At 36.8% G+C, this 23,107-nt stretch overlaps 1 protein-coding gene across 2 annotated transcripts in view; it reads right to left on the bottom strand.

Annotated features, from left to right (window-relative positions):
- Window positions 1-21,015, bottom strand: part of LOC145981856 (uncharacterized) — a 93,929-nt gene extending 72,914 nt beyond the window's left edge. For both annotated transcript variants that reach the window (XM_083115306.1, XM_083115305.1), the window contains exons 1-3: window positions 20,915-21,015; window positions 9,157-9,393; window positions 870-1,360 (exon numbers count right to left, since the gene is read on the bottom strand). In XM_083115306.1, the coding sequence (XP_082971432.1) occupies window positions 870-1,147 (278 nt within the window). In that variant the 5' untranslated portion in view covers window positions 1,148-1,360; window positions 9,157-9,393; window positions 20,915-21,015. The remainder of the gene's footprint in view (window positions 1-869; window positions 1,361-9,156; window positions 9,394-20,914) is intronic.
- Window positions 21,016-23,107: the final 2,092 nt, after the last annotated feature.

Here is a 23,107-nt window from a genome sequence, read left to right as displayed (position 1 = left end):
ACCTAAAGGCCGGAGTTCGAGGCTGAAAATTTGAGTATAAATACAACGCATTTTGGCTTGGAAGAGAGGTCAGTTTCAGTTTAGAAAGAAGTTGATACGGTCCAGGTATTAAGCGTATGGCTACAAGGCTTGGTCCTCACGGCCAGAAGAGGAGAAATCATAAGCAGATGTATTCTGTGTGTATTCTTGCTGTATCATGATTCAATGTACTTGAATGTTTCGGAGATAACGTCCAGTTTCTATTAAATTTGTTAATTGTTCACCGTCTGGTTTTTATATTGTGCAACTTAAATCTACATTACCATGTCCTGCACTCTGAACCTATCAATTTGGCGCTGTGGACAGGATTGACAGAGGATTTGAAGGATTCTAATCGTAACGTCAGGATGACTTTATCGGCACGGGATTATGGCAAGTAAGATTTCATGTAGCAAATCAACAAGACGGTGCCTTACAGGTAACATTTCAGTTTACTAATTTTGTTCACGCTTATGCAAAAGTAAGTTTCAGTTACACATCGTAACTTTCATACATGCCAGTGATTTCTATCAGTTAATGTAATTTGAAATTTCAACAACATGGCTCTCAACATTACATTCAGCAAAAGATTTCTTGCACATTGGTTTTGATATCTAGAAACAAGTACCAACCTTTGTACTAAAAATGAAACTACTCTTCTAAAATGACCATTTATATGATTTGGTATGGAATGACCCCCCACCCCCACCCCAATTGGGGGAAGTTCAACTTTTTTTTTGTACTACTATGATGAAAAATGCATCATATATATTTCTGGAACACCCTCTTATACTAGCATTCCGAGAAATCTATTAACACTGTTGCATTGTAATATAGAGATTGTTGCTTACCTCGTATTATATTCTTCATCTTCTACTGAGTTGTTCACATCCATATCTGTTACATTCATTATATTTTGCTCTTCTGTTTTAATACTTGGGATTTCTTCAGCTTCACGTTTCACAACTATCCCCTCTTCCACATATTCTGTTTTCACAAATAACATTTCATTTAGTTCTCCTATGTCAAAATTATTTTCCATTTCCTTGAGTTCAGATTTGCAGACAACCGATTGTTCCGCCACATCTAAGTTTCTGGTTATATCAGGCTTTGATTCTGGTAATATCATAGAACAACTCCACAAATATCACCCACTTCACCTATGCTGTGTTTGTGCAATGATGTTTCCTTGATGTTTATATTTTCTGCTTTTGAGGAACAACTGCATTCAGGCAATTTCGGATGAAGAGAGACGTATTCTTCATTGTGAATTTTCTGCGATGTGACAGTAGTAATTTCCCTCTCACATTCCAATTCTGCACTGCCATGTGATATATCGTCACTGAAAAAATCAGACATGAAAATATAATCATTAAAAATAATGGTAATTATTGAATGCTGAGAAACACGAGTCATAGTCATAGGGTAAGAATTTAACTCCAGAGACTGCAGTAACAAATGTGTATAATTCACAAACAAATCAGTAAAACATGAATACCTGTCAACTTACACAATATATTTGGTTACACAGGTTCGCTTACCTAGAACAGGGATTGCCAAACCGTCGATCGCAAGCTACTGGTAGCTCCTGGGGTCATTTCCAGTAGCTCATGAGAGGTTTGGCTAGAATAGACTATAAAAACGGTAATATTTGAAGCTTTGGCAGAAAGATCTGCTTTTGCCGATAAATGGACATCTTCAACTACCTCCAATATCTGTGACAATCTATTCACCCACTCTAACAAATATTGTGGATTAAAGTAGTGTCATACTTCTCATTGACGTAGGGAAGAATGAAGATGATAATGATTAGGAACAAATTTCTAAATTCTACTGTGATTGATTGAGTTGGTGTTTTAAGTACATCGGGACTGGTCCTAGAGTTTAAAGTGGTATCCAAACCAATGTGCCTCTACCAGGTATCGAACTCAGGACCCCTTGATTACAAGGCGATGATGCTACCACTATGTCATTGGGGAAATCCTACAAGGAAAAGAAAAACAAGTGTATTAATGTTTATACTGTTAGATTTCTTGTGATAATGTTGTTTGTTTTGTTAGATCATGAAAACCAAGTAGCGGAGCAGAATGGTACGACAATGAAGATTACATTTTGTAAGTTCAAACTTGGCAACACTGTAGTAAATTTTCTCAAGTATAATATTTCGACTATAATGCACAAATAAATAACTAATGTGTCAACTTCCTTTTAAGATCAGAAAAATGTTCACTAAACTGTCACAAGGAAATCATGTGCATTATACTGTGTCTGTGAAAAGTATTTACATGTTTTGAACTATCTTTAAGAAAAGACAGCCTCTGCATGTTACAGAGAAATTGAAAACAATAATTTGATGTGATTTGATTTAATCTTTGATATTTAGCTTCGCTTTTCTGCCACATTTGGCTAACGGCAACGATGAGGATGAGTGATCATATGATGAAATTGGTGAAGGGACACTCACAAAGAACACACATGTTCATGTCGGGATTCGAACCCAAGGTCCCTGGCATCTTAGTGCTGTAAAAAAATAATTATTATAAATTTCTATCCTCATGATTAAAAAAAAAATCTCTACCACGTACTGGCTCCTATCACTCGTATTTTTAATTTTTCTTTAATGACCGGCACATTTTCCTTGTCTTGGAAACTCGCCCTGGTACACCCTATACCTAAAACAAACAACATAATAAACGTCAACGATTACCAACAATCAGCATCCTCCCAACCTTGTCTAAAGCTCTAGAGCATCTCGTTAGTGAGCCAGCCCGGGACTTTCTAACGTGGAATAACTTAATAGATCCTTTTCAGTCTGGATTTCGAAGTAACCACAGCACTTGCACAGCTCTCGTCAACATAACCGATGACATGAGGCTAGCCATGGACAATAAACAACTTACGATTCTGGCACTTCTATACTTTACAAAAGCTTTTAAAACCATTATCATGAAATTCTACTCGCTAAATTATCATCATTATTCAATTTTTCCGGCACCGCGGTTAATTGGTTCTGCTTCTATCTACAAGAACGTCAACAATGTGTCGTTGACCTATATGGAAAATCTTTGTGGAAAAACATTCCTTGTGGTGTCAATCAAGGCACTGTACTCAACCCCCCCCCCCCCTTATTTGCTCTGTATATAAACGACCTCCCGACGGTGCTTAACTGCTGTAAATACCATATCTATGCCGACGATTTTCAGTTATATTTCTCTTTCCCCCACCAGAAATACTGCATGAAATAGAAATTGTGAACAATGACCTTAAAGAAATAAGAACTTGGTCTGCACACCATGGCTTACATCTAAACCCTTCTAAAACACAGTGTATTCTTGTAGGTTCCCCTAAAATTTTGAGCAAAATAGATAAATCTAGCCTGTCTAAACTCAATGTAAATGATACGTATCTGCCCTTCTCCACTACTGTAAAAATTCTGGGTGTGATACTCAACCACCATCTCACCTGGGCAGAGCATGTTAACTCGGTATCTAGAAGAGCTTTCGGTGCATTGCATTCACTCTTATCGGCTCAAAAACTTCCTCCCTCAATGCATAAAAATTAAACTGGTCCAGACTCTTGTCCTTCCCATTATTGACTATTGCGACATTGCTTTCTTGGATGTCAATCACAAGCAAGCTAAATGACTCCAACGAGTCTCAAATGCATGCATTTGTTTTGTTTTCGATCTAAAATATTCAGAGCATTTGGCACCGTACTTTGCAAAGGTCAAGTGGCTTCAATTAAATGATAAACGTAATTTTCATGAGTTAATTTTACTGTACAAAATCCTCCAAATAAAAGACCTGCAATATCTCTATAACTGATTTCAACATCTTTCCGACTTTCACAGCAGACCAGATCGCATGAAAGGTCTCTGCTCTCCATTAAACTCCACAAATCCAACTTTTATGCAAATTCTTTTACTGTTACCTCAGCAAGCCTTTGGAACAAGTTTCCACCTGAAATTCATGTCTCTTCCTCAATTGTGACGTTCAAAAAATTGTTCAAGTTACACATATTATATAATGAAAATTAAATGTTTGACTTCCCTAATAAAGTGGCAGGTGCAGAGAATGATAGAAGGACGTAAGGCACAAAAATAATTTAACGTAATAGTTAAGATGAATTATCGTCAAGGTATATCATTTTGGACTGTGTTTAAGTAAGTGTAATGTTATGCATTTGTATTTGTTTGTATGTGTTCATGTGTAAGGGCAAAAATATGTATTTGTGAGTAGTGTGTGTGCCCGTATCTATAGGTTAGATTACCATTCTTATATGTACTTTTTATTTGTATTTTTTTTATTCCTCTGTAATTTTTATATATTTTTTTCATTTCTTTTTTGAACATTTCAATATTCCACATTCAAAAATTTTTGTAAACATGGTCAAGTGGAAGAAAAGGCTCCAAAGCCTTAACTTTGCCATGTAAAAAAAGACAAAATAATAAATAAATAAATCTTTATTAGAAGGAAGCCAAGTCTGTAGTACGCACTTTTCTTAAAATTATTTCATAATCATACAGAATGAATTATTGTTTCCAATGCTAAAATGTGCTTTCGAGAGCAGAGAGTGCACATGCACTTTAGTTTCACATTTTAAAAAACAGGTGTGGTTTGGTTTGAAAATATACTAAATGATGGCGTGCAGATTGATTTCCTAATATTACTGTGCTTCAGCATTGCCAGGTATTTTGAAATGCGATGTTAGGATTATTTAGCTGCAGCTTAAGATTGTGTTCTTCTCCTACTGGCAGATAGTTAACAGACTAGACATTCAAAAACCAGCCCTTATTAATGTCATCATAACTAAAGTAAGAATCACGAACCTTCCGACCCTCTGTAAACAACCATCTCACTTCGAGTAACGTATCACTCCGCGCCAGCTGTTCGTGAATGGTGCGGCCATCATATACTGCTCACTCGCAACCTTTAATTTTACGTAACATGGAAAAACATATTCTTATTTTAACTGATAATCTACACATTGAAGTATAATAAATTTTCTACAAGTGATTAAATACGTGTTCTTTCTCAAGAATGAACATATTTTTCTACGCCAAAAGTTCAATTTATCTGACACTGGGTTAACAGATCCCCCTTCCCCCATCTCTCTCAGTATGACAGCGCCAAAGTTATACAAGAGAGAGAGAGATTCGTTTCAGCAAATTCAAGCCTTTTGGTTTTATTGCTTCCTCTTCCACCTAGTTATTGCACAACATTGTTGACATGTAGAGTATTGTTTTCTCCTTTGTGCAACAAATATACCGCCAGTTTTAGCAGAAGCTAAACAAAGATAAGCCGGGGAATAAAAAAACATTGTTTATCTTTCTTTCGGTTTCTCGTGCAGTAGAAAACAAGAAGACGATAATAAGCACATTATTTACGCACGTCTCATGCAAGTAATGTATTTTCTACCTTGATTCAGCAGTTCCTTTTTGAACTTGAGGCATTTTCGGTGCATTGCTCCTGTCAGAGTACGGTCTGTCAAATTTACTTCCCGAAAAGGAACTCAACGTGGCACAAAAGGCGATTTAACGTCGACTGCTAAAATTGGGGAGATCGTCATCAATCATCACTATCAACATCTTCCCCACAGTGGACAGGACGGCTCACTGACTGAAAGAATATGAAAGCACCTCGCGTTGTATTGAGCTTATCTCAAAATCGGTGTACTTGTTTATACGAGCAACAACGTGTTTCTTTCGCGGGACTCGCAACTTGACCGGTCGTTTTCCTTTCTTTCACCACACCGAAAACACAAAGACGGAGACACACAATTACACTTGGACACCAACTTCACTGCTTGCTCAGAATAGCACCGACACAACGTCACATAAACGTTAAGAACAACCTGCTTCTTGCCACTTTTCAAACGGCTGTATTTCCGAACGACTCTGAAAACACGGGAGACCTTCCTGCTCGCATGGAAGTCGCCATGTTCGAAACTGGCGCTATTTTCTTGCTGTTCACGTGATCGTTTGTAATTTATACAATAACCACGTATTATTATCATAAACAGAAACCTTTAATGAAAATATATTTTAAAATGTATAATCCAATGTAATTTACACGTTTTTCTTCCATTAGCATACTTTCATAGAACAGACTACATGATGCGGAAGAAATCCGTTATTAGGCTGTTGCCAACATCAATACTTCTCACTAAGTCAAGTACAAAAACGGATGTGGTATGTCGAATGAGGCATATGACAGTGTGATTTCACGTTGTCAGTGACGATCCTTCGGAGATGGGGGAGGGGGTGGAATGCAGGAGTCGATCTATAATCCAGAGGTGTTCATTATCCGGATGGTGACATACTCACCCGGAATACTTTTGCGGGTGAAGGAGGGCAGGCCGTAGGGTGAGGGAGGTTGATTTAAAATGAACACCTCTCAACAAAAGAGAAGAAAAATGTGACAATATTTAAAAAATCACCCCCCAATATGCATTTTATTTTATATGTAGTGTACAATAAAATGTGACTGCCTCAAAATATTTCTGTATTCTACAGCCTTCTTTCCCCACTTTTATGCTTCTCTAAGTTGCCGTTTTAGTTTCCCTTGCTGTCTTTGCTGCATAACAGCATTTTTGAACGGGATGAAAAGGACATACGAGTGTGTTTTTGGATGAAGTAACTTTAGAGATGATGAAGTACACTCTGGAGGGTACTGGAATGTGTGACATTGAGGTGTAGATCAACCACGTTGTGACACACACATTTGTCATTAGTTATGAGACGATGAGGGATAGGTGATATTTGAATTCCAAATTAGTTAGCCGCCCCCGTGACGGAGAGGTTAGCACATCGCGCTACGATGCCAGGGGTCCCGGGTTCGAATCGTGGCCTAGGCATGGATGTTTGTGAATGTCCATTCATCGATTTCATCATATCATCATCATTCATCCCCATCTTCGCAAATTAGCCGTAAGTTTCACAAGAGGGGAAGTAAATTAAAGTAAATCAATCAAACCAAATGAGTTATTTCCATTATTTTTATCTAATTAATAATTATTAATTTAGTCAATCAAATCATGTGTATTAGCTTACTGTCATTATCTATAATAATAAATCATAACACTTTCAAACATCAAATATATTTAATGAACAAACCCCGGTTTCAAAACGTAATTTATCTCAATGTGTCACATTCTTCTAGCAAGGTTTTTTTTTAGTAAAAGATGAGAGAAAATTAATCCTTTGGTATGGAACCGTCTTACTCCTGGGGGATAAGATGTGAATTTTGTATTTGATTTTTTTAATTTAGCGTTGCTTTTCTTCCACTTTTGGCTAATCCCGACGATGAGAATGAGTGATCGTCAGATGAAATTGATGAAGGGACACTCACAAATAACACCCATGCCGGGATTCAAGCCAGGGACTTCGGTGATGAGTCTGAAAGTCGGCCACCAAGCAAGATGTACATTATTATTTTTTTTTTTTGCATACATTCAATAACTTTCAACACGTCATCAGTGATACGCTGCTTATTCCGCATCTGTTGACAAATGGAATGTTTTTACACCTTGTAGGCTATGTGGATTATTTTTTTTTCATAAGTTTGCAACACTGTTAGGGTACACATGCTTTTGTTTACAGAAGGTCTTAAGTTCTATGATTCTCACTTTAGACCTGATTTTAATGTTAGGAACAATGAAAGAAGACATTACTCTAATATGCACATAAATACGGTGTAAAAAATTCCATTTTTCATGGGCTGGTAGCATGTAAATATGGTGTTCACAAGCAAATCACTATTTAACCGCTTGCCTTATTATCCCGAATAAACTCGGGCAGGTTCTAGGTGCACATTTTATATTATCCCGAGATTATTTGGGCCAAACTACTACTTCGTGTTCCATTCTTTTATCCATACAAACTCTGCTGCAAAGTACAGTAAATGTCAACTTGGAAGCAGCACCTTACTCAGCTCCATGCTTGGAATATGTATCAGAGTGAGAGATGCTCAAGGCAAGAGGATTGGCAGTGAATCATATTACTACTGCCAGATTGCAATGTCTCCTTATGTGCAGCTACATGCTTCAGAGTTCATCAGACTGTGTCTATTTAATATCCAATAATTTCAGAATCAGAACCGCAATTTATAAGATTTCAAAAACTATGTACAAAAAGGCAAGATATTATATTTACCCTTATTATGATAAAAATGCACATCCTTCATTAGCCAAAGTATACTAGATAATAAAATTTGTTCATTATATATACTGGTATACATATACATAATGTTTATAAGTGAGTGAACTGAATTGTTTAAATTTTCATTTCATATACACAATATTAAGAGGCAGTACATTATAAACTTTTTTGTAAAAATAAGTTTTCTTACATTGTAGCCTGAGTTAACTTGGGATATATTCATTCTTCTTTATAAGCATAAAATCAAAATTTGTTATTTACTTACGTATAGTGAGTATATACTTGGCAAAGACAACGTTTCGGTGGCAACTGCCCCCTTCTTCAGGCCAAGAAGTCGGCTTTACGGAAATCAACAAAGCTCCGTCATTTAGAAAGGATATAGGTTTTTACGTGGACAGGTTGAATGCTAGGATAACGAATGTCTATTCACACATTTCTAAATGACGGAGCTTTGTGGATTTCCGTAAAGCAGACTTCTTGATCTGAAGAAGGGGGCAGTTGCCACCGAAACGTTGTCTTTGACAAGTATATACTCACTATACGTAAGTAAATAACAAATTTTGATTTCATGCTTATATATGATAGTGAGTAAGTCACACGCATCCAAAACATGAATTCATTCTTCTTAGCTACATTTCAGGTAAAATATGTATTCTTAGTAACTAGCATACAATATAGAACAAAGAAACTGGATTTTAAAAATTCCACAATTTTGGACAAAAATTTGGAAATTAATTTGTAAGGTAAGCGGTTAATAAAATATTTGCCTTGATGTGTTTTTACATGTTAAAATGCACCATGATATATTGTGACAAGTTGTCTACATTTTTCAAAATATTATTAATCCACTATCTTATTACAATGATCAGAATGTAAACAAGAAGTGCAATAAAATATGTGTGTAGGGGATAGATTCAGATGTGTCTACATCATAAATTGAACCCTAAATTTCAGTTGCAGTTAGAATAGATGAAACTTACCTTGTATTTGAATGAACAGCTTTATTTTAACTTGATTCAGGAAATTTAGAATGCTCTATCACTGGCTCGTTTTTCAAACTTTCAAATGCATCTAATATTTCCACATCTGTAAACTTGTGGTAATCATCCATTTTTGTTCTGGAAATTATCAGTGTATGCAAGTATCCACAAAGTACAAAGAAATCACTACAAAATCCATTTCTTCATCCCTTGATATGCATCCAAGTTCAGATCTTTCTGCAATTAAAATGGAGTTAAAAATTAATTTTACAATACATGAGCATAAACGAGTTTCTAACTGCAGAAAATGTGTCCCCAATTGACATACATCAGAGAATGAACGCTTTTTATGGCAATGAATGTGTAAAGTCAGCACTGTATGATATTGGGCTCTTCATGCTCATAATGAAGACCCCTGCCGAGGAACTCTCAACGTGTGTGACCAAGAACTTCTTGAGAATTGAGAGTTCCTAACCAGGGGTCTTCATTGTGAGCATGAACAACCCAATATCATACAGTGCTGACTTTACACATTCATTGCCATAAAAAGCCTTCATTCTCTGATGTATGTCAATTGGGGACACATTTTCTGCCGTTAGAAACTCGGTCACCACACGCAGTTTCAGGTGCACAGACATAGTATGGTTACATGCTGCCATTTTCCTCACTCTAGTTCAGCAACACCTGGCGATAGAAGTTTGAAACTTGGAATGGAGAAGGGGTAAAGTCGGAAGAATACAATGCATGGTTGCTCAAAATTAAAAATGTCTTTACACCGTCAAAAAAAAAATAGGAGGCACTATTTTCAGCTCGCCCTTGTATATATCACGTCGTTACTTATATATATGTATATATATATATATGTATATATATATGTATATGTATATGTGTGTGTGTGTGTGTGTGTGTGTGTGTGTGTGTGTGTGTGTATATTTTTAATTTTAAATGGAAGTTGAATATATTATCAGAAGCAAGTTAAATTTATTGTCAAATAAGTACCTACCCCAGTACTAATGTTATTCAGTTATTGAAGGATAATACGAGGCATATTTGTAAAGTAAGTACCGTTCGCAAATATTGCCGCTGTAATGCTGCAGTTGTGACCATGTGAGTTCTCACCAACGTCCTTCATCCGTTAGTAAGCCACGGGCACTCATGGGAGCAGGTCATGCTTTAGTTTTCTGACGGTTTGAATTGTTCAAGAAAATCAATGGGCCACCGACTGTGCATTCTTTTCTGAATGCAAGAAACGTGAAACCGGGAGACAACCACCGTCAACTGTGCGAGATCCATGGAGATGGTGCAATGAGTGCAGGGATGGTGAGGAAATGGGTCCGGATGTTTAAAAAAAGGTCGTGACAGTTCACGATGAACCAAGGAGCGGTCTGTTGTGACCAAGGATTTGGTGCATGCGGTCGACGCGGAAATAATTCGTGAAAACAGACGCTTCACAAAATTTTTATCTTGTCATCTGTAGTACTCCCTGACAGGAGCGCCAGGGGGTGACACATTAATCCGGCTGCATCGTGCAATTCAAAACTAATGACTCGGAATGCTTAGCGAAGGCATTGTGTTGCTTCACGACAATGCTCATATGCATATGGCCCAACAAACTCAGTCATTTGGCTGGGAACAATTTGATCATCCACCCTACAGCCCTGACTTGGCACCAAGTGACTTTCATGTCTTTCTTCATATGAAGAAGTTTCTTGCTGGTCAGCGTTTCGACGAGGAAGACGTCGAAGCAGCATTGCATGGATGGTTTTCATCACAGGCAGGAACATTCCATGATGATGGGATACAAAAACTTGTGCCACGTCACGACAAACTCTTAAGCAATGGTGAAAACTACATAGAAAAGTAGTTTAATGTCTGCAGAATGCAATGAAAATATAAAAAGGATACAAAACTATTTTTTTTTCCCTTTTTTACACACTTTCGGTACTTACTTTCCGAATATGCCTCGTATAAGGAACAAATATCAGAATAGAATACAGTTTTTACTATAATGGAAATTACTCAAAAGAGTTTTGTTTTATTAATGTGAGACTTGCGATTAATGCTTACGAGCACAAATATTGGATATCAGGAACTATGTAAGATTAACTAATTCATCCTCAGGAACGAGTGTGTAGACCAGGTCACCATCTGTTGGGGATGAGAGTAATTAATTCAACATAATATTTCTCTTGCGTACTTCCTAATAATATGTTTTTGTTTATTCTAAAATATGGTGCAGCACCCATAGGCCAATCTCGCTGGCATCCCGGTTGGGAAAAACTGCCTTAGAGCATAGGTTTACAAGAATGTGATTTTTGAAACATGCTGTGCTGAACAAAAAAAATGGTGTGTAGAAAACTCCTCAAGACTGTTGAGGTTCTCCCTCTCTCTAGTTTTCAAATTATCATGCTATTGGGAAAATGGAAATTACAAAAATATATACATATACATACATCATGAAGAAAATGTAAGGTTTGCAGAAATCCTATTCAAAGAGACCTCAGGAACGAGTGTGTAGACCAGGTCACCATCTGTTGGGGATGAGAGTAATTAATTCAACATAATATTTCTCTTGCGTACTTCCTAATAATATGTTTTTGTTTATTCTAAAATATGGTGCAGCACCCATAGGCCAATCTCGCTGGCATCCCGGTTGGGAAAAACTGCCTTAGAGCATAGGTTTACAAGAATGTGATTTTTGAAACATGCTGTGCTGAACAAAAAAAATGGTGTGTAGAAAACTCCTCAAGACTGTTGAGGTTCTCCCTCTCTCTAGTTTTCAAATTATCATGCTATTGGGAAAATGGAAATTACAAAAATATATACATATACATACATCATGAAGAAAATGTAAGGTTTGCAGAAATCCTATTCAAAGAGACCTTGTGTGCACTGCAATAAACTAATGTGAATAAAAAATTCTAAAATTTAGTACTCATAGGCTTCTATAATATCAAACTTTTGTTGATAATCGATGGAAAGTTCATTGTAAATATAACTAATTAACTAACTCTCTAGCCTTCTTAAACCCGAAGGTTCATGGCTGCAGCAACACAGGCCTTCCATCTGTCCCTATCTTGAGCAAGATATATATACTCTTTTCCATCCCTACCAATTTCCTTTAGGTCCATCTCAACGTTATCCCTCCATCTTCGTCTTGGCCTTCCTACAGGTCTCTTACCATCAGGTTTCCCAACAACAATCCTGTAAACTCTTCTTTCTTCTCCCATTCGTGTCACATGGCCTGCCCACCTAAATCTTCTTGATTTAATTATTCTAGTAATATCTGAACATGAATACAAATTATGTAACCTTCTCCACTCACCTGTCTCCTCATCCCTTTTAGGTCCAAATATTTTCCTAAGGAACTTCTTTTCAAATACTTTCAATTTATGTTCCTCTTTCAATGTAAGGGACCAAGTTTCACACCCATATAATACTACAGGCAAAATTACTGTTTTGTATATTTTAACTTTTAGTTTCTTAGATATTAAACGAGAAGACAAAAGTTTATGAAGAGAGAAGTAACATGCATTTCCTGAATTAAGCCTACTTTTTATTTTCTCTTTAATATAATTTTCATTTGTTAATATTAGTCCTAAGTATTTGAATTTGGAAACTGGTTCAAACGAGTTGTTATCAATAATTAGATTTTGATTATTACCTAATACTTGGTTTCAGCCTGTAAGCATATATTTAGTTTTCACTTTGTTAACTTCCAAACCTATCTCTTTAGCAGTTTTGAAAAATATTTTAGCATTATTCTTAATTGTATTTATATATGATCCCCTAATAAGTCTACATCATCTTATTGAATATATAAGAACCAATAAATACGTTAGTGTACCAGGTAAGCTAGGTAAATATATTTTTTTTGTTGGTGCCATGCATAGATATAGATGTATATCCTACTAGAAAACATTTTTACTGAATGTGTGCTAAGCAAACAAGATCTCCCACCTATAGTGGGAGTGTGAGGCCAGAAGTCTGTAAATATTTCTGTTAGACTGCCACTGTTGAATTATGGGAATGCATCTATTAAAATATAACATCATTCACCACCTGACCTGTAACTCCGGAACACATTGACATTCCATTGTCAAATTCTGTAGTTATTTACTAATATTGTATGTATGACATTATATTTTTTGAAAATTTTGCCTAAACACGAAGATGAGGATGAGTGACAATATGATGAAAGGACACTCACAAAGAACAGCTATGACCACGCTGGTATTCGAACCTGGGGACCCCTGGTGTAGTAGTGTGATGTGCTAAACACTCTGCCATAGAGGCTGGTACTCAAATTATGATTAAACCATCTTTTTATTTATTTCTTTACTCCTGACATAGCTATGAAATATGAAATAACTCTTTAAAGACCTTTCCAACAGCATCTGAATCACTTTTATAGGTGCACTGATTGCCAAAATATTGCAATTTAAAATTAACAAGACGGTGTAAAAATTGTAATTTCAGAAACACAAAAGATATGGATCTGCAACTTTGAATAGGCTTTTCCCAAGGTGGGACCGATTTAAATCACTTAAATAAATAATTTATAGAATAATGTACAAAATGATTCTGTACCTATCAGAATCACTTTTGGTGAATGTACATTAATCTCTTCTTTGTAGCTGATCAGTGGTGATTCATTCATTCTTAGTTTTGGACTTAACCACTGTGTAAAATCTTTAATTACCAACGTTTTGGAGGCTGATTTCGCCTCCATCTTCAGGGTAGTGTGTTAATCTAATAAATCATAGTTCACTCCCTGGATACATGATGTGTTTGGGGACGGTGTCTATTATGGAAAGTGAAAAAATTGTTGCCTTGGAGGATTATTCTTGGTGGCCAAGGCTCCACCTAGTCTGCTGGTCCAAAGACCTGTTGTACATGAAGGTGCCAGTGAGGATTTTCAGTAGACCAGGCTCCACCTTATCTGTCAAGACCTGTTTATATATGTAAATTGCCAGGGAGGATTATATTGCAGTGGCCCAGGATCTATCTTGTCAAAAGATTGATAGTACTGGAAATGAAACAAAAAAAATGCAATATTCTCCTTCAGTGCCGCTTATGTGCAACTGTCAGACCTTGAATGGATGTGGGCATACAATTCTCCCAGTGTGTGTGCTACACTGATTCTTGTTTGTATGCTGACTGGCCACTTTATTCACAATAAGGTCATTTGGGACTGAACCTACAGTTTAAAGTTGGGTCCGAACCACTTGTGCCTTTACCGGGTATTGAACCCGGGACCCCTTGATTACAAGAAGACGACCCTACCACTGCACCATCGGGGAGGCCTACTTGGAAGTCAAGAAATCCAGCATCTACAATCTCTCAATTTTACTCCAACAGGAAAAAAGCCAAAAAATTTGTAGGGAAGAAAGACATTTTGAATTTCCTGATGATATTTAAACAATGTAATGACAGCAACAAGTTTATTTATTTCAACGGTATGAATGAAGTGCCTTGGCATACTCTACACCCTCACAGCAAAGGTCTGTGCAAACGCAATAAAATAATATAGTTTTATTATGTGCATTTACAAGGAAAATACCTAACCTGTAATGTGAGGTAACTGACAACAATGTCTCAAAAAAACTGTCTTTTCAAAATTGTAGAGAAACATGAAGTCAACTTGGTCATGTCAGAAAGCTGCAAACATTAAGATCTTGAAATATTTTGAGAGCTGCTCGTGCCTATGAATTCAACCAAATTTCTGGTGCCTGTTGTAAGTTCAGAGACTAATATTATGTCTCTTTCTGCATATCAATATACGGCAATGAAGTTGCACATGAGTAGGTTAGGCAGCTAGGTTCTAAGAATCCTATTAAGCACCATTTCTCTTTCCTATTACATACAACATGAAAGACGCTTCAGTTCAGATCAAGTGGTAAATGACATAAAAATGTCAACATAAACTCAAACATTGAAGTCCTACTTTGCATAGGAAAAAGTACCCTTTCTGAATACTTCCAAACTTTCACAAGTAAAAATTTATATATGTGTAACAAAGTAAAAAGTAACATCAGGAACTTTTGAATTTAAAATTGAAGAACATGTTGCAATTCGACTGTGTGCTGGGAAACTGAAAAAAAAAAAAAGTTCGCTGGGAAGAATAATTCACACCTCTGTAACCTTGATATTCTGTAAGAGTTCCAAATGTGTAATGATTTTTCACAAGTTTTATAGCAGTACTAGGAAGTGCTTTAGATACTGAAAATCATTGTGAAAGTAAGTTCAAAGCTTGGAGAAACTAATCAGCACATTTAAAAGTTTCCGCAAGTATTAGTTACCAGAGAAATTATAGTCTTAAGTGTATCTTGCGTGGGCAGGTGTTCTTGGTTTCTGGCCAACTTGGACACAAGCTTTTGCAAATTTTCATGCAAAGCTCAAAGGGGGTTTTGTGCTTGAGAACAGATATTATATGATCAGATATTTAAAGTATTTAGGGATGTTATTTTAATGCTGAGAGCCATAAAACTGAACCACCTAATCTAATAAGGAAAGGATTAAGGTGATAAGAGCCTTAAAACTGACCCACCTTGCCTAAAAATGAAAGCAATTAGAAAAGAATTACACTCTTCACACCCCACGCATGTTAAGTTGATGGCAACAGAAGTCCCTATCCAAAACGACAGTAAACGAATGGCTGCTCGCAAACAAAGAACGATACAGGAGTATACGGAAGGGACAAGTTGTTCTACAGAAACACGCAGTTAAGTAATCATTAACCTTTTGCCGCCCAAGGCCTTTTTCACAAGTAAACCTCTATTGCCCGAGCCGATTTTGAGTAAAATGCAGAGTTTCAATTAAATGAGTGTAGATCGGAGGCTAATTGCCCTAGAGAGATGAGTGATATACCGTTGTACGCGGAATGAACAAGAGATTCAGACTATATGAAATTTTTGAAAATTCGGCGTATATGTGGCGGGGGGAGGGGGCTAACTCTCAAAATTCCAAAATTTCGGAAAAAAAAATTGGTTCCCCCACCCTCCCCGCAAGAAAAAAGTACATGACAGTGTCGACATGCACATGGAAATGATCGCTGACATGTAAGGAACACAAAAATATTTGCATTATTATCATATGACCAATGTAACTTGAGTTGTACCCCCAAAAGGAATGGTCGGCACGCCACTGATTCAAGCTTCAAAATGCAGCGGTACCTTGAAATGACTATAGCTCAGAAACTAAATGTCCTAGAGATATGAAATATATACCGTTGTATGCAGAATGAATCACAGATTTAGACGATATATAATTTATGCACATTCGGCGTATATATGGAGGGGGAAAGGGGGGAAATCCCCTGAAAATACTTTTTTTTAAAAAAAATGGGGTTTCGCCCCCCCCCCCCCCCCCCGAAAAAAAGGATATGAAATGTTCAAAATGTTCAAACGTTTTTATAGAAGAAACTACTTACGGAAATGAGTTTCTGTAGCATTTTGAAAGTTTGTGGAGGTGTTTCGTTTCGTCGTGGAACCTATTTGACCGGGAATTCATGTGTTTTTCAAGAAAAATATCTCTCTGATGCACAATAGACATTGCTTTTATTTGCTTCCTCTACGTGTTTCCAACCACACCGTTGTTTTCGATGTTTTGGTGCATTTAACTATGCTTGCCTAATCTAACCCAACCTTACTGGAAATGGTTCGTGTGGCTATCCGTCAATGGTTTGTGAGGCTACCTGTGCAAGCATAGTTAAAAGCACAGGTAGCCCCACAAATCATTCACGGATAGCCCCATGAACCATTTCCGGTAAGGTTAGGTTAGGTTGGGTTAGGCAAGCAGTTAAAATAAAAGAAAAAAAAATCTATGCATAATGTACAATTTGCACACGTGACGAACATGAAAGTAGGTATATTTTGGTGAAGAATGTTGGAAACACTGCATACCCACTGATGATGCACAATGTGACTCAAGCTGAGCCCGCCATATTGTGTGTTACGCAAGCAAACAAAGGAAGAACAATAATAATTACTCTTAATGTGAAAAATTGAAATTATTTTCGTGAAAAAAGCAAAATGCAACCTTGAAGAATCTTTTGCCATGCAGAATATGAAAGTACGAATGTTGAAAATGACGAAATAAATGAGTGAGAGGTGTTGTGCCCATACTACATTGTTACCGAAATATATAATGGAATTTTCTCCTGATATCCTATAAGGTACAAATTCAGTCAGATAGTAAAAACAATTACACTATAAGTGACATGGCAATTAAGAATGAGCGAAACGTGGAAGAAAAGAGACGCTAAATAACAAATATGAAATCAAAGAACGTGGATGTTTTCTTTTCCTTCTTTAGCTATATTAGCTATGATATATACGTGAACACATTCTTAGGGAGTGTTTCATTAAACTTCCACATTGAGTCTAGGGTTACCAGACATGTCCTACATTTTAGCCTTAGGTCCGGCATCCGAGAGGAATTTGAAAAATATCATAAATGTCCTACATTTTGAGCATCACATAAAATTAATAAGGAAAATACATGTTTTAATTGAACAAGAGTTTCAAGTCTATGAACTGCATGCCCAAACTAAGCAGTGAAATTTATTTAGATTCATTCAATCCTTCCACAAAGTTGTTTTGCTAGAGAACAAACTGGAAAACAGAAGCAATTAATGAACAAAGTTTGGGGCCACATTCTTATGATGTCACTGTTCAATACTGAGCGGAATCTCTTGCCTTGGGGTTTATACTGGTGGAACAAGGGGTTTCCCACTTTCATGCAATATTTTGATTGTAAAACAGGGGGGTTTAGAACAAAGTTATTCAGGCTGTTTGCTAGTCAAGAAAGTCAAGAAAAAGTAAATAAATCAACAAGTAGGGCAAGAAGTCAATAAAAAAGTCAAGAAATTATTATTGTGGTCAAGAATTTTTGCTATCACAATAACTTATTGGTTGATTTGGTTTATTTTACTTCCCTTTTCTCACCCATTGGCTAATCGCGAAGATGTGGATGAATTATGGTAAGATAAGATGGATGAAGGGACAAACATATAGGCATGCCCCCCCTCCCCCAAATAAAGCCCCACATAAGATTATACTGGCTGTGAGTCCAGACGCCAGACACTTGCAAGTCTGTCAAATGCAGTCCACTTAATTACTAATTTCCAACTTTACCTAAGTAGGAGTTGAATAAATAAACGTTAAAAAACTAAAAATGTTACGAAAAGTCCTGAAAAAGTCAAGAATCTTGAATGTTATTTTCGGTAGAAACCCTGTTGTTGAACTACAGGTATCAATTACATCTCCGAACAACACCTCTCACTCGTTTATTTAGTCATTTTTTACTTTCGTACTTACCGATTGTGCATTGCGGAACATTGTGTAGTGTGTCATTTTGCTTTTCTCCCGAAAATAATGTCCATAACAGTAATTATTGTTCGTCCTCTCTTCGCTTCTGTAACACACAATATGGCGGGCACAGCGTCGTGGATCAGTGGGTGTAGTGTTTCCAGCCTTCTTAACCAAAAATGCCCCACACACCATTGACGGATAGCCCCAAAAACCATTTACGGATAACCCCACGAAACCATTTCCGGCAAGGTTAGTTAGGCAAATAGTTAAAATTTTGGGTCGTAGTAATATCAGGAATGCATATTTCAGTTTTTGATCTTCTTGCAAAACAACGGCGTGGTTGGAAACACTGACAGGAGGTTACGTCATCAAACATGCGCAAGATCCAGCTCTCGTACAGGAAGGAAAGAACAGCAATAGCAATTGTGCGTTGGAGAGATATTTTTCCTGAAAAACACATGAATTCCCGCTCAAGCATATTCAACGACAAAAGAAAATACCTCCAGGAACTATCTAAAAGCTAGAAAAACTCATTTCAGTAAGTACTTTCTTCTGTAAAAATGAAGAAATACGTTGTTCAGAGATGCAATTGTTACCGAACTAAAAACTGGCCAAGATGAAACTTCTGGAACCATTTCAAATTACGGTAAGTGCTGAATATTTGTTCGCCATTACAGGTCATGGTAACATTATAGTATAAGGGAAACGGATTTCTTCAAATTTGCAGGTGAAAGTACTTACGGAAATCATTTTCTGTAGCATTGTGGAAGTTCGTGAATGTAGTTTTGATCCATTTTAATGGCGAAAGTCTCTGTCCTACATGCTGTTTCTCCTGCAGCCATTTGCTTTCTGCACGAGAGTACAATGTTCCGTGTGTTAAGATGACGCAACCCCATAGTCAGTGTTTCAGCCTCGCCGTGTTTTCACGAACATGACTTGTAGAGTATTTTTTTTTTTTAACTATGCTTGCCTAACCTAACTTAACCTAACCTTACAGAAAATTGTTTTTGGGGCTAACGTCAATGGTTTGCAATGTATTAGCATAATTTTAAATCTGGGCACGAAAGTAGGTATTTTCCGGTGAACAAGGTTGCAACATTGCATAAATCGACAAAACACTCGCACAAGGCGCACTGAACCAGTACGCTATCGCCCGCCATAATGTTTTACAGAATCGGGTAACGATTAGAAATAGCAGAAACACATTTCTTGAAATTTACAGGAGAAAAGACGAGAAAGTACTTACGGAATTTAGTTCCTGTGGACTTTCTGAAGCTGGGAAAAGTGTTTTTTTCAAATCATGCAACTTATTTGGCCTGTAAGTAAGGTATTTTTCGACATTCATGTATCTCTGTTGCACGATTGTTCGTGCCACCATGGTTTGTGGATAAATTTTAGCCTAACAACCATCATTTTTTGGTTAATAAGTGTTAGCATAGCAACCACGCGGTAGTTTTACAAGATGACGTGTGAGAGGTTTTTCCCCCCCAATTCAATTTTCTATGTTTGCCTAACCTAACTGAACCTAACCTAAACTTCCATGAATGGTTTGTGGACCAATTTTCGCTTAAAAACCTTATGAATAGTTTGTGTGGTATTTATAGGTTCATAAGTTTGGAAACACTGCATATCAGCTGACGATAGACAACGTGAGTCAAGATTTGCCCGCCAATTAGCAACGACCAATAAATACTTGTAATGTTAAAAATTACGCTTTTTTCATTGAAAAAAAAAGTAATCCCAAGTTGAAAAAAGTTCCGCTATGCATATGAGGTAAGTACAAATGAAATTTATTTGAAAATAAACGAGTTATATCTGTTTCCGGTATATCTAATTAGCACCAATACCCAGAAAAATAACAAGTAATAGTAGTACCCAAAATAGTACGTTAGCAATGTAAAAAAGTGCGAAATATATGATATATAGGTGTTTCCCTTATACTATAATAGTACCTAGGTCAGAGAGTACTTTCCTTCAATCAGCACAACGGACTCATGAAAAAAAAACATTTTTCTTTATAAATTCTGTAAATTGTTTGGTACTGGTCCCTATAATTTCAAAGAGTTTGACTGTCCATCCATAATTATATTTTAACTAAACCTGAAATTTTGAGAAAAATTGGCTCCCCTGAGAAGTACCAGTTAGAACATATAGTAAGAGGTGCATTGTTTAGTATGATTACAAGTTTTGACATTTTGCATTTTAAAATTCATTAAGAATTCATTTTTTAAAACTGAAAAGTGACATTTTAAAATTACTTTCTAACGTGTTAAACAGATACAAGTATTAATTATTACGAATGTTTTGTGTCCTACATTTTGACCTAAAGACCTACATTTTCGGACAGTATGTCCTACATTTTCCATGTAGCGATCTGGTAACTCTAATATTGAGGCTAAAATAAAAGCTATAAATTCAATTCAAATCAGTACAAAACTACTTACAAAAATAATAGGGCAAAAAAACTCTCCGTTTTTAGACAGCACTGTGATGCAAGCATTCTACAAGTGTGTTTATCTGCTTAACCAAGTTACCTATGCAAGTTGCCTTGGTTACAGCCACAGGTTATAGCCAAGGAATATAGAAGTATTTTAGGAAGAGCATTCCGAGACACGGAGCTCTCCCATTGGCCAGAAGCCGCAACGAGCTCTGACGTGACCAAGGGGATCTGTCAAGGGGCGAGGCACGCGTAGCAATGGAAGCTTACGGGAAATATTTTCATTTTTAATTGTCCATATCTTGGTTCTATTAACCATTTGCAGCAGAATAATAAGCAAAACGCAAGGAATAAGACCTAGGCAATAATATGAAGAAGTTTACAGCACGCAATTACAATAAATGGCGTTATACAAATCAAACAAAAAGTAATCAAGACTATCCTCTTATATCGCCCCTACATTGAAATCTGAAGTTGCGTATGGGAAAATAAATACAATTTTACGTATTAAATATTTCGCTACCACACCAATACTTATTATCCTTCATACCTTCAAATTTTCACAGATGTTTGTTATTAATAATTTGTTCATTATAATTTATATATCTAGTATACATAGGATGTCGCTGTTGTTATATGACGTCGCTTTTCTACGTATTTAGGGTAACCGCAACAATAACAATGAATGATGAAATGATAAATTTGATGGGCTAGATGAGTGTGGCAAGCACTGGTGTACGCAGGGGGGCTTAAGGGGCTGCAGCCCGCCGAAATTCTTAGAAAATAAAAAAATCAAATGAAGACAGTAATGAAGTTAAAAAAACAACTTTAAAATGACCCCCAATAACTATTTTTGTGTTTGAATAACTTTTAAAACGAAGGATTAAAATGGTAATTGGAGCTCGTATTTAATGAAAATAGAACAGCGACAACGGGATATCAGCGAAATTGATTTTCGGCGATACATTCTATGAACCAATCTCATTCTGTTCAGTAAAGGTTAGATTCATGGCACTGAACCCGCGTACAATTTGAATTGAATTAACACAATCCTTGAGTGAGGTGAAAATGGGTTTTGGATATTTTTTTTTGTAGATGTGAAAATCTTTAACTAGGGATGCAAACATGCTTTCGCTTACATTAAAGTTTACACTATGGTAAAATTGCAGAAATATTCTACCTAAACTGATTTGTGTTTAAAAAACCGTAACATCAAAATATGTTTTTTAGAAATTAATAAATAAATAATAAATGGATAAAATGCAATGTCGTGGGAAAGCGTAATCCCTTAATAAATTCAAGGAAACTCGTGCCAGCTCGATGGCGAATCTGGTCAACCGCGCGTTCGACTTTGAATCCCATCACTGAAGTTCCCGACTTGGAGTCACGTCATGGGCATTGATGTTCTTTGTGCCTGCCCTTTCATCAATTTTATGTGATCAAAACTCATCGCCGCGATTAACAAAAAGTTGTAAAAAAAAAAGCGACGTCAAATAACAAATACATGAACAATAGGCCTGGCGTCTGTCTTGGTTTAGCAATGTGATTTGTTAATCACTATACGGTGGAGGCCGAGGCGGAAATAAATATCAGTAAGAATAAAAATTCATTACAACTTATCCTTCCTGGAGACTTATGATTTTGAAGACGATGCTGGGCCTCCCCGATGGCGCAGTGGTAGCGTCGTCGCCTTGTAATCAAGGGGTCCCGGGTTCGATACCCGGTGGAGGCACAAGTGGTTCGGATCCCACTTAAAACTGTAGGTCCAGTCCCGATTAGCCTTACTGAGCATAAAGTGGACTTAAAACACCAACTCAACAACAACTCAACTTGAAGACGATGCTACCCACTGTCGTCTTTTTCTCGCTGCACTTGCTTCCATGGACTTGAGTTTATTCAAATGTCGAATTCTAATAAAAGTTCTTGTTCTGACATACAGGGAAATAATCTTTTCGTTAACTTCAGGAAATTTTGACTGAAGTCCTGTCTTTAGAGTGTCCATAACTTTATGTTGCTTGGAAACAGTTGACCCATGGAAGGATGCAAACACAATGTCAAATTGAATAACTTTATCCATATCCGAACCACTACGTGCCTCCACCGGGTACCGAACCGGAATCCCTCGATTATAAGGCGATGACGGCACCATTACGCCATCGGGGAGGCCCTCAAAATAGAAATAGATTTGGTGCCAGATTCA

Source organism: Lepisma saccharinum, chromosome 30 (genome assembly GCF_977018435.1).
Source record: "Lepisma saccharinum chromosome 30, izLepSacc3.1, whole genome shotgun sequence".
Lineage (NCBI taxonomy): Eukaryota > Metazoa > Arthropoda > Insecta > Zygentoma > Lepismatidae > Lepisma > Lepisma saccharinum.
This window is presented reverse-complemented; position numbering and strand designations above follow the sequence as displayed.